This window comes from Schistocerca piceifrons, chromosome X, assembly GCF_021461385.2.
Source record: "Schistocerca piceifrons isolate TAMUIC-IGC-003096 chromosome X, iqSchPice1.1, whole genome shotgun sequence".
Taxonomy (NCBI): domain Eukaryota; kingdom Metazoa; phylum Arthropoda; class Insecta; order Orthoptera; family Acrididae; genus Schistocerca; species Schistocerca piceifrons.
In genome coordinates, this window is record NC_060149.1 from 2402424 (window position 1) to 2414657 (window position 12234).

A 12234-nucleotide genomic window follows, 5' to 3' on the forward strand; every position below is an offset into this window, starting at 1 on the left:
AGAAGATAAAGATCAAGAAGCTGAGCCACTGTATAGCCCTGGAATGTTTTAAAAGTGTGTCTGTATGACATTGTACATTACTTTCTTGCGCGTAAAACTTTAATACCATTTTTCTCAAAACTACATTTTTTGACCTTGTGGTACACTTTTCTCAAAAACTATGACTGCTACAGACATCAGACTTACAGTATCTCTTGTTAATACAACGATGATTAATTAGATATAAAAAGTAGACCAGTAGTGATAAAAAGAACAGATTCACAAGCTCCAATGTGTTTAGAAAAGTTTTAATTTTTTGTCTTATAGAACAAAAAAATGATTACTCATGAAATACATAAAATACATTAACCATTTTTATGTGATTTGAGAATGATGTTTCAGCTGTACACTGTAAAAGTTTCAGGTCTTTATCTCCATTAGTTACTTCAGAAAGTGTACCTGACGTTTGCTCATTTTAGCATTGATTCCTTATGGGAGTTCCCTCGTGACTGTGTCCCCTTAAAACAATTAACAGTTTACTTACTTTTTTCCCATCTGTCTCATTTTCATTTGACTGACCCTTATACTTAATTCACTGGACAATAAGTTACAGACTACTGGTATATTTTGTGATGTGTTGAAGGCATCTGACTGTGTAAATCACAATATCCTTTTAAGTAAATTAGAATATTGTGGCATAACAGGAAATGCTGGAAAATGATTCAAATCCTAGATCTCGACAGTAAAAAAAGGGTGTCATACAAAAGACACATGTATTAAGCATTCAGCTATCATCCAATTGGGAACTAATTATATGTGGTGTCCCACAAGGTTCCATCTTAGTGCCCTTACTTTTTCTTGTATATATTAGTGACCTTTAATCAGTAACATTACCAGATGTCAAGCTGCTTTGTTTGCAGACAACACAAACATTGCAATAAATAGCAAATCTAGTCTTAGAAAGTTCAGTTTATGAAATTTTCATGGACATTAATAAATGGTTCCTAGTCAATTCTTCACCACAAACTCTTTGAAAAAAAAAACACACACTATATTCAGATCAGCACTTGTAAGAGTTTTTGTTCAAGTAAATGTCTAAAATATGATGACAAGCAGATAAAGTTGGCAGTGTTAAATTCTTGGGATTACAACTTGATAATAAATTCAACTGGAAGGAATACACCACAGAACTGCTAAAACACATAAGCACATCTCTATCTGCAATGCAAATTTTGCCAGCCATCGGTGGTACAAAAATAAAAGAGCTTGCATACTTTGCTTACTTACATTCTATAATGTTACATGGGATTATTTTTGGGGTAACTCATCAAGCCCAGCTAAGGTTCTCCATGCCTAAAAATATGTAATATGAATTTTGTGGTGTGAACTCAAAAATGCCCAGCAGAGGCCTATTTAAGGAACTGGGGACACTAACTATTGCTCCCCAATATAGCTATTCCTTAACAAATTAGTCATTACAAATATATCTCTTTTTCAAACCTACAATTCATTTCATTTCATGGAATCAATCCTAGAAATAAGAATAATATTCACGAAGATATAAAGTCATTTACTTCAGTTTGGAATTGCATCCATTATTCAGAAACACACATTTTCAATAAATTTCCAGCAGCTATAAGAATTTTAACTACCAATAAAGTTCAGTTTACGATAGGCCTAAACAATTTATTCGTGGCCAATCCCTTCCACTTCATTGATGAATTTCTTAGCAGAACTGATTGATGAAAATACAATATTAATAATATGAAGGTAATTCATACATAAATAGTTATCATTTGTTATACAGTTATTGATCAATCATTTACACAATTGAATCCAGCATAGCCTCCTGCACACTCTACATGCTTTTGCCAGCAATTAATTCACGAAAAGCCATGTTCATAAAAAGTCTGAGGGTGCATCATCAACCAATTGTGCACATGTTTCTTGACATCTTCACTGTTTTCGAATCGTTACCCTCCAAATAATTCTTTCATGGATGAAAAAAAAAGCCGTGTGGGGGGGTTATCAAATCTGAACTGTAGGGATGGTGTTCGGTGGTTTCCCAGTGCATAGCCTCCAATCTGTCTCTTCTGAAACTCACAATGTGTGGCTTAGCATTGTCATAGAAATGGATGACATCTCTGATGTGCATTCCTGATCTTTTGTTTCAGGAGGCAGTTTTTGCTGACATTAATGACTAGTAGTAGTTAGCTGCATTCACCAGACATCAGTCACGAAGATATCAATGTGTAACACTCCTCTGTAGTCAAAAAACACAGTCACAAGAACTTTCTGCATAAAGAGGTGGGTTTTGGCCTTCACGGGGCAGGCTTCATCCTTTCTTCACCACTCCTTACTCGTCATTTTCGATTCTCGAGTGTAATAATGGACCCATGTCTCATCACATGTGATGATATACTTCAAAAAATTCTCCCCTTCTAGCCAGAATCAATTCAGAAGTCTCTCACGGATTTTCAACCTGACCTGTTTCTTCTTCTTCTTCCTCTTCTTTGTTCCATTAACGACTTTGGAACCCATCAAGCATTAATTTTTCTAAAGCCAAACTGTTCACTGATAATGGCATGAGTATTTGCAATGCTGATACCCACTTCTGCTGTGATTTCTTCAACACTGTATCAGTGATCACCTATAATAAGCTTTTGAACAGCACAGATGCTGTCATCTGTGAGACTTGACCTTGGCCAACTAGTAGGACCCTCATTCTCTACACTTTTTCAGCCACCCTTAAACTCTATGACCCGAGTAAAGTCTCAGTTCTGGGATAGTACAGTGTCCCCAAACTGTGCCTTCAAATGAGTTAAAATCTCTGAGGGTTTAACTCCTTCAAGGGTTAAAACATCATAATACACAGCACAACAGACAAAGGAACCTCTTGTTCACTCATGGCTGTACTGAGGCCAGAACAGAGTGCAGCAGCAAACCAAGCTGGTTCCCTCTCCCTATCATACCAATTTACAATTCCCCTCTCCCCACTCCCACTAAACCATCCTGCTTGGATTTGCTTGTGCAGTACACTGGCACAATTACTGTTTATATTTGAATCACCCTCATATAAAATAACATGAGTATTATGTACAATATGACTTCTATACAAATGCAATGCCGTAATGTGATTACTGTAAATAAGTATTTTGAAATGGTTTTTCTAGGTGATGCGTGGCAACTATAGGCAACAAATTGTCATATGCTCGTCAGTATATTGAATATTTCCATGTTTTGTGACACATTTGTTATTACCTTTTAAATGAAAATATATTTAAGATTTTTTGACTTATTCCACATCCACAAAGGTCATTTCACTTGGGATCTGGGGAAGGAACATTAATACGAGGGTTGGAACTTTAATAGTGGCAACTATTTATTTACAGCTCGTACAAAATAGATACACGTTTCAAAGTTTTACTGACTTTCAAAGTAGTCACCAGCATTGTGTATAACCCATTGCCAGCGATGTGGAAGTTGTAGGATACTCTTACCAGTGCCAGTTGTGTTGACAGTTAGAGCAGTGTGGTCTATTGCCCAACGAATTTGTAGCAGTTCTGAAGCAAATGCTGTGAAGTGTTTCCTTCAGTTTAGAAATCAAGTTGAACTCATGAAGGCTTAAGTCAGGGGAGTGCAGTAGGTGATATAGCACTTAGCAGCCCTATCAGTCAAACAAATCAGTAACAGCTTGCACTGTATGAGCTTGAGTATTTTCCTGCAAAATGATGGTCACGTCCTGCAGAAAGTGTCATCACTTCTGTCTCTATGCTGTTCATTTTTGGAACACAACCTACGACCTGCTTAGAGACAGAAGTGATGGCACTTTCTGCAGGACCTGACCATCATTTTGTGGGACAATGCACAAGTGTGTACAGTGCAAGCTTTTACTGATTTGTTTGACTGATGGGGCTGCTAAGTGCAATACCACCTTCTGCACTCCCCTGACTTAAGCCCTCGTAAGTTCAACTCGCTTTCTAAACTGAAGGAAACACTTCACAGCATTCGCTTCAGAACTGCTACAAATTCTTCAGGCAATAGACCGCAGCACTCTAACTTTCAACACAACTGGCACTGCTAAGAGTATCCTACAACTTCCACATCGCTGGCAATGGGTTATACACAATTCTGGTGACTACTTTGAAGGTCAGTAAAACTTTGAAACACATATCTATTTTGTACGAGCTGTAAATAAATAGTTGCCACTATTAAAGTTCCAACCCTCGTATATCTGTTTTCTTTGTAAATATTTATTGTGCATTCTTCTTTTCTTGCAAGTTTTACATCCTGGAGGATCTCCTCACTATAGATCCATTGGAATGAAAGCTAATCTAAGTCAAGTGAACTGAATCTGGAAAGTGGGAAATATCCTCAAGAAAAACTTTGATATCAAACTTGGACATGAAAAAACTAATATATTAATCACACTGGAAAAGGATCTTTCTTGTAATCTGCTGTGCACTTTTTTCTTTCATTTCTGCAGTAAAAAATTTCTATAAATATGTGTGGTAGTCACCTTTCACTAGAAAATCAATGTAATCACATCACAAACATTCTGGAAAAAAGTAAATTTTGACTTCTTTGAAGTAGATTCTTTGACTGCAGACTGCATGACATTCCTCGGTTGTGTGTTTAACTTGTCTGCCTACAAATATGGATACAGACACTATGACAGGTCTATTTATGGCAATAAGATGACAGGAGTAGCTGCCATTATATTATGAATGATAATAGTTCTTTTGTAGTCTAGGAGTATTTGTATTAGTAGTGTCATGACAACAGATGGTACTGTGTGTATTTGTGAAACCAACTCACGCTGCAAGTGCAACTGTTTATAGCCATACTTTGTAATCTTCAGAAATCGTACCACCTTATCCACAGGAAGTAAAAGCCACACAAATTCACTATTTTATAAATTAATTTTTTGTTGGAAAAAGAGATTGTAGTGATTCAAGTCATGGCCAAGGCAATCATGGTGGATTTTTTTGGAGTAAGGGAAATACAATATGGTAGACTACAAAACATATTTATGCATCCAAGCATGTGAAAGATCATACAAAGAAAGAGAGACCAGAACTATGATGGCACAGCAGAAAATTATAATAACCACATTTGAAGGATCAAATCTGAAATAGTTCTTTAGAACTCCAAGTTGTAAGTAAATTTTGTCACACTATCATCCAAACTCCACTAAAAAGGAAATGAATTTTTTATCAGCCAAAATATTAAGTGAGGCTGTTGCGATTCTTTAAATAATAAAGAATGTCAGTTTCCTGATGCAGCTGATGGTTGAAAGTGCACTTTGTTCTCAGATTTCTTGTTTCAGAAACAAGAAAAACTTCCTTTCAGGGCACATAAAAGAAAAGTAACTCACATACAACTTTTTGATGGAACGAAGTAATTGACAAAATGCACAACCTTCTCCAAGTTTTTACAGACTACTATGGACTCCCCAGAAATATAACATGATAAACTAAAAAATATAAAGAAAGTTATCTCAAAACTGCCTGAAAGGTTCAATTTCACAACTGCTTGAAAGGTATCAAAGAGTATATGTTCCACGCGAAAATGTTTGCATTGACGGAAGTCTCATTAAAAATTTAAACAACAGGCTTTCAAATGTCCAGTAAAACTCATTGAACACAGCTAGAATTAAGTGTACAGGGCTATGTCAATTTAAATAAAATCTTTTCAGTGTTAGGCTGCATCAGTTGAAGTATGTAAACAACTATAAAACAGGTGTTTCAAGTGTCTTTACAGTGATTCTTTTCAGGGATCTTATTTTGATTATTAGGTGACAACTTACATCACATTCTGGTATTGCATTAGACAGTTTGAAGTCGAGATGCCTGTGGAGGAGACTCTAAAAAGTGATTGTCAGGCAATAGCGAATCAGCAGCCAACGGTCAACTTGTACCGACATCGCAGTGTTTTCCTGTAGCAAGATGTTGATGCGGCATGGCAGTTCTTTCATGGCCAATTGTTCATGCATGTGAACCTAAGTCTTGTGGAGCTGTTGGCTGGTGAATACATGTAGCCGTTCTCTTCAGGGTAACTGGAATTTCTGGCAGACAGGCCTTCAGCAACTTGTAGCTATACTTCTTGCTCATGCAGTTGGGATGCTCAATTACGTCTTTCAATAGCCCTGCTGTGTCGATAGCTGCCAAGCAAGTTCACTGGAGCTGCCAAGCAAGTTCACTGACTTCTTGAAAATTGATAGTCTGGCTGCATTCCACATTGTATTCAGCAATTGATGATTTGCTGAGTTGCCTCAGTCATATGTAGCATTCATGCTCTGACACGTGAGTGCTAATTGGTCACTCGGTTTGACCAATATACACGCTGTGAGGTGACTGCATAACACATGAGATCTTGAACTGTTTTAAGTAAGAGGAAGTTTCTCCAAGTTTAAAATCTAATAATTTAAAAATGTCATAGCTTTCTGTCAGAAAGTTTGACCTGTGAGAGGATTTACCAGAATGAACACCTGCTTTGAGCATGTTACGAAATTCCATCAAGGGCAGTCGTACACAGATGTGTCACTTAGTTGTGTGCATCCAGTCCAGCTTTAAGGAGATCAGCACAGTAAGTAAAGTATTTTCCATATAGTAAAGACTGCAGAAAACTTCACTCCAGGTAAGTGAATAAAAGTAAGAATTTGTGGCCACATACAGCTAAGTGCTGGCTACTGTACAGGGCTGGAGCAGAAAGTATTGGTGGCAAAAGTATCTGGTACAGCTAGTGCCATGAGAAAAACCCATTGAAGCACGTATTAAGGACTTACAAGAAACAGCTGCACTTAAGATTCCAGAGAGATGGAAATTCAATGCAGATAAATTGAATAACACATGGAAACACACGGCAGTATGAAGAACTAGGCACCTTATCACCTTTACCCCATATTAATTATGTAAATGTAAGACATGCAGAATTCGTGTACAAACGTACAATTATAGTTCTAAGTTAAGAAAATGGTACAAACAAAATAAATTATAAGTAGGGCTATCCATTGCAGTTTAGTAGCAAGTTATATTCATAATTTCTTGTACTTTAATTTACTATTTACGAAAAGTCTAATTCATTGATTTTACATTATATGAGAAATAATTGAATGTTCATACACTGTATACCACGAAAATTAACATGAATTTTAGTGTCCTTCACACAAGATGTCATTTATGCAAACTTGCCTAGACTTCATGACAGGACAGTACAGACAGATTAGTCTTCTTAGTTTCCAAACAGTATAAACTACATAGTGGAAAGTTATCAATTTTGCAAGAGAAGTCAATGTGAGACTTGGGTGTTTTCCCAAAGTATTTTATACTTTGAACTCGAGTTTTCATATGGTATCATGATAAAAGTAGTAATAAGTGTAGGAAATGAACTTTGGTTTTCATTTAGCACAGGGCCGGCCAAACGCTGCACAGTGTGCAGACGTGCGGAAGTGCTGCACATGTGCGCACGTGTGTGACAGCGACATCTGTTATTAGACATGTGTCCTAAATGAATGGCGGCGGCTCCACTATCCTGTGGTACAAACAAGAGCGCAACATATCCAGTCTCGTTTACCCCTGGTGACCGTAAGCTTAACAGAGAAGTACTGGGAAATGGCAAGTACTGTGAAAAAGCAAAGGACGGGAGATCTATGTTCTCAGTCGTTTAAAAACGACTGGGAACTGCAATTCTTTTTTGTTGCCGTTGGTGAAAACTCACAGTATTTGCTGTACCGCCGAATAATAGGCATCCAGTGTAAGTTTTCAATTGAAAGACATTACAATACATATCACAAAGACGAGTGTAGTGTACTCAACAGTGAAGAACAGCAAGCAAAACTAAATGTCCTTCAGAAAATGGTTGAGACACATCAACTCGATTTTACTGTACGCCAAAGTAACTGATACTTCTTGAACTCTTAGTTTCTTGTGTTACATTTATGTCTGTTTTACTGTACGGTGTATAATGTACTGTTTTCAATTTTCCAGAATGACAACCACACTAAATCTTCACTGCGAGCAAGTTTTAAAATCGCATTAAGAATTGCACAATCTGGGAAACCCTTTTCTGAAGGGGAGTTTGTGAAAGGGCGTCTGATTGATGCTGCAGAACTTGTGTGTCCCACGAAAGTTAGCAGGTTTCAAGATATCAGTCTATCCAAACAAACAGTGACAAGACGTATCAGTGCTATGGACGGGGATCTGCACAGGCAGCTAATAAATAAGGCTAAATAATTTGTTGCTTTCTCTGTTGCGCTCGATGAAGAAACAGATCTTACAGACACAGCCCAGGTTGGTATATACATACGAGGTGTCGATGACGCACTTTGTGTAACAGAGGAGCGACATCTGTGTGTAGGAACATGCACTACATGAACGCTGACGGCTGTGGCGTGCATGCTGTGACCCGGAAGTTGCACATGTGCAAGAGCACCGCACGCGTGCAGAATTTCTGGCCGGCCCTGATTTAGCAGGATGTTAGTGAAGCTTTGTTTGCACTGGTTGTCAGCTTGGGTTGTTACTGAAACAGTTCTTAGCCAAAACAGGAATTTTTTTGATAAACATTTTGATGTAAAATAATAAACCATAATGCCATATAGTTCAATCAACCATGTTGACTCCACCTACATACATTAATTTTATGATGCAGTCAACAAGCTCTGCAAATAAACATGGTAAACTTTAATTTAAAGAAGGAACTGTTTTGCATCAGTTCAGTATCAACCCATAAGTAGTTATTTTTCAAGCCAAACACTACTTCAAATATGATCATGAGCTCAAGTTCCACACCCACAGTGTCAACTGAATTTATAATTTATTTGTTTAACAGAGGGTGATTAAATAAGATTGTGATGATGATGTATTCAAATTGTAGTTTGTAAACACTGCAGCATGGTGTGTTTCTACAGAATCTTTCATAAGCCTCAACAGATCTTGACCCTTGTGACCACCCTGAAATATAGGCTTAATTCGTATGCAGTGCAGTTCATGGTCACCACTGCCTTGCACAAAGGTAAGTGAGCAACAAGGAGTTGTTCTGTTCTCTTCTGTGTTTCATCTTCTCTGTACTTCATAGCTCATTTCATGTCTTGTTTTCCAGTATGATTCAATTTGAATACTCACTGCACTTTATCAGGTCACATGATTGACAACAACAAAATAATGAGTGTCTCTGACAAATTTAATTTTGGCCTTGGTATCCCATAAAAAGCATTATTAACACAGCCATTGTACTATAAGTATATCTTTGGAATATGCACTGGTTTACTGAATAGATAAATGTTTGAGCAATAGTTTTTATGTTCTTGCATGTTTTAACAAGGAATACGTCTCTGAACATAGATATTTTCATCTTTTGCACAAATGTTGTTACAAATTTCTACTACTCAACCTTCTAGAGGAGCACCTATTTTAGCTGTACTGTCAACAGCCAATTTGTGTTTATAAGAAGAATAAGTGCCACTGTCCTCAAATCTATTACATATATTATTCTTCAAATAATATTCTTATCCAAATTTTGTATTATCTTAACTTTCTACACACCAAACCAAAGATTCTTTGGTGGTACAGGTGTAAGATGAAACAGCTTTGAAACTTACATGCAGAAGATTGCTTGCCTCAGCAATTTACAGCACCTTCAAAACCAACTAGTAGATGTCTGTGACCATCCCACCATAAACATAATAATAATAATGACCAAAAGACATTATACACTATATGTAAAGCAACCTACAAAATGTGCACAAGTTTTCAATTAGTTTCACTAGTCTGAAATCTCAACACTGCAATCCCTAAATATTACTGTTATTGTCATCATAATAGTGAGATGTTCTGCTGATCACTCAATGTCTTTAGGTCTGGAACCAGTTAAGAAACATGTGCACAAATATTGACTGTAATTTATGTATCAAGTTCAGCTTTCATCTGCACCACTGCAGCACACCTATCAATTAAGTTTAACTCTACTGGGCTGTTGAGTAGTCAAGAGAAAACAGCAATGTACATGTACATGTACTTTCATTTAGAACAACAAGTACAACTTTTATTGACAAACAGAGAGAAATTGATCCACCATATGGTTTTACATTTCTGTGTGAATATGGGTCTGCAAAAATTTAAAACTGGCCCTTTATCTGATAAATGATGCATTCCTTGTAGAATCACATGCCGAGTCTGTTTGGCATGTATAGTACTCTTCAGCTTATCAGTAATTATGAAGTTAAATTTTAATGGGCACAGCGATGTGTGTAACAGCAATGCACTACAGATAAAGCAAGAAGCAATGTCTTAAACTTCATGCAATCAAATTAGTGTCTTGTGGAATGCACAACAGCCAACAGGGTTCTGGCTGGCAAGAAATCACCGACTGCATATGTTTGAAAATTTACAATTCGCAAGACAAAGTAATGGTATCATATCTGTAAGGGAGAATCAGCATAAGGCAGTTAGGTTTGCACCACACTATGATTATATATATATATATATAAAAGTGAGAATGAGCTTGCTCCATAATTACTCTATTGCACCAACAGTTCTTCCTGAGCCTTCAACTGTTCGGGATCCCCATCGCTGTTCTTGTTCAGTAACATCGTTAACAAAATCTGGGTCTGTCTCCCAGTCATCGTCATTTCCATCAGCTATCTGTAGATTTTGTCCAGCAGTCGCCTTCCACATTGTGCAGTCTGAAAATATAACACCTTCAGTTTACAAAGTACAGAGAATGTACATAGAAGGAAGTTGTTTAGTAGTTTATGTTATCACTACATCCCAGGTATTTTTGTGTGTGAGCATCCACAAGAAACTACACTATACAGGGTGTTAAAAAAAAAGTGCAAATACTTTGAGATGTGGTAGAACTCATCAAATCGAGAAAAATAAGTCCAACAAACATGGGTATGGAAATGCATACTTTCCGAGATAAGCACGTATTTATAGGAAGGGCTGTGTGATGCATGGTTGCAGATATTAGCACAGTCACTGCACTGGCACTCCATCAAATCTGTCAGCAGGATATTCTGATGTCTTACTCACTGTACTCTACTCACCATTAGGTGGTCTGCAGTCAGCCGTGTTGTTTGGGTTGTGTTGTATGTTAGTTTTTGTCGTGTTTGTGTGCCTTCTTGTAAAGTACTGTCAACCCTGGGTATGTTTCATGGTGTTTTACCTTCTTCCAAATGTGGGTTCACCTATGTGCTTACTGTTATTGTGCTGTTTACATATACATTTACATTTTCTCTCTTCTATCACTTGTTAGCAGTGGAAGCCTACTACTTGATAAGTGAAAGGGCAGATATGACATTCTGCTGTGGTACAGCAAATGGACATAGCCTACGAGCCAGTGCCTCTACACTGAAAAATATCCACAGCGCAGAGTGCTCTCTGATAAGCTGTTCAGGAGACTTCTCTAGAGTCTGAGGGACAGAGGTACCTTGCACCTCCGAAGACTGACCGTGGAAGGCCCAGCACCATCTGCACACCTGACGTGGAGGAGCGTGTGCTACATTTGGTGGAAGAAACCCCTGAGACCATTGTGCAGCGATTAGCAGCAGCAGAAGACATGTCTCATCACTCTATTACCAGGGTGGAGGGCAGGGGGGGGGGGGGGGGTACTTCATTAAGAATTGCTGTACCAATACCGCCTACAACATGTTCAGGCCCTAAGGCCACAGGATCATAATGGGGCAGACAGCGGTTCTGTGAATGGCTTTTGCAGAAGTAGTGTGCCGCATATCCACTGTTCACACCCGAGATTTCATTTACTGATGATGCAGGGTTCACAAGAGGCGGTACTGTGAATATCAATGACCAGCATGTATGGGCAGATGTAAATTCCCAAGCAATTCAGGAAAGAGGTCATCAACACTGATTCTCAATCAACGTATAGGCAGATGTACTTGGCGATAGATTGATAGTGCCATATGTGCTACCTCAAAAGTTAACTGGGGTGCATTTGCTAGACTTTCTCATTAATTATTGCCTACTTCACTGGAGGTTGTGCCATTACAGCAATGAATGCAAATGTGGTCCGTGCATGACGGCGCACTTGCACACTTTCATCACAATGATGCTTGAACATATGACAGAAATTTCAGGACCACTGGACTGGTCCCTAGACTTTTAGTTATGGGGACATTCAAAAGAATTGATCTATGCCATACCGATCAATGATGTGCGAACACTACAGGGCCGCATCTTCAATGTGTGCCAGCACATACAACAACCATATATACTTCAAAGACTGCATCATTCCCTACAC

General features: G+C 38.0%; 1 protein-coding gene across 1 annotated transcript in view; it reads right to left on the reverse strand.

Annotated features, from left to right (window-relative positions):
- The window catches only part of LOC124721371 (src substrate cortactin), a 135403-nt gene that overhangs the window by 111961 nt on the left and 11208 nt on the right, over positions 1-12234 (reverse strand). Inside the window, exon 2 of the mRNA XM_047246304.1 lies at positions 10495-10660. Within this exon, the coding sequence (XP_047102260.1) occupies positions 10495-10652 (158 nt within the window). The 5' untranslated portion in view covers positions 10653-10660. The remainder of the gene's footprint in view (positions 1-10494; positions 10661-12234) is intronic.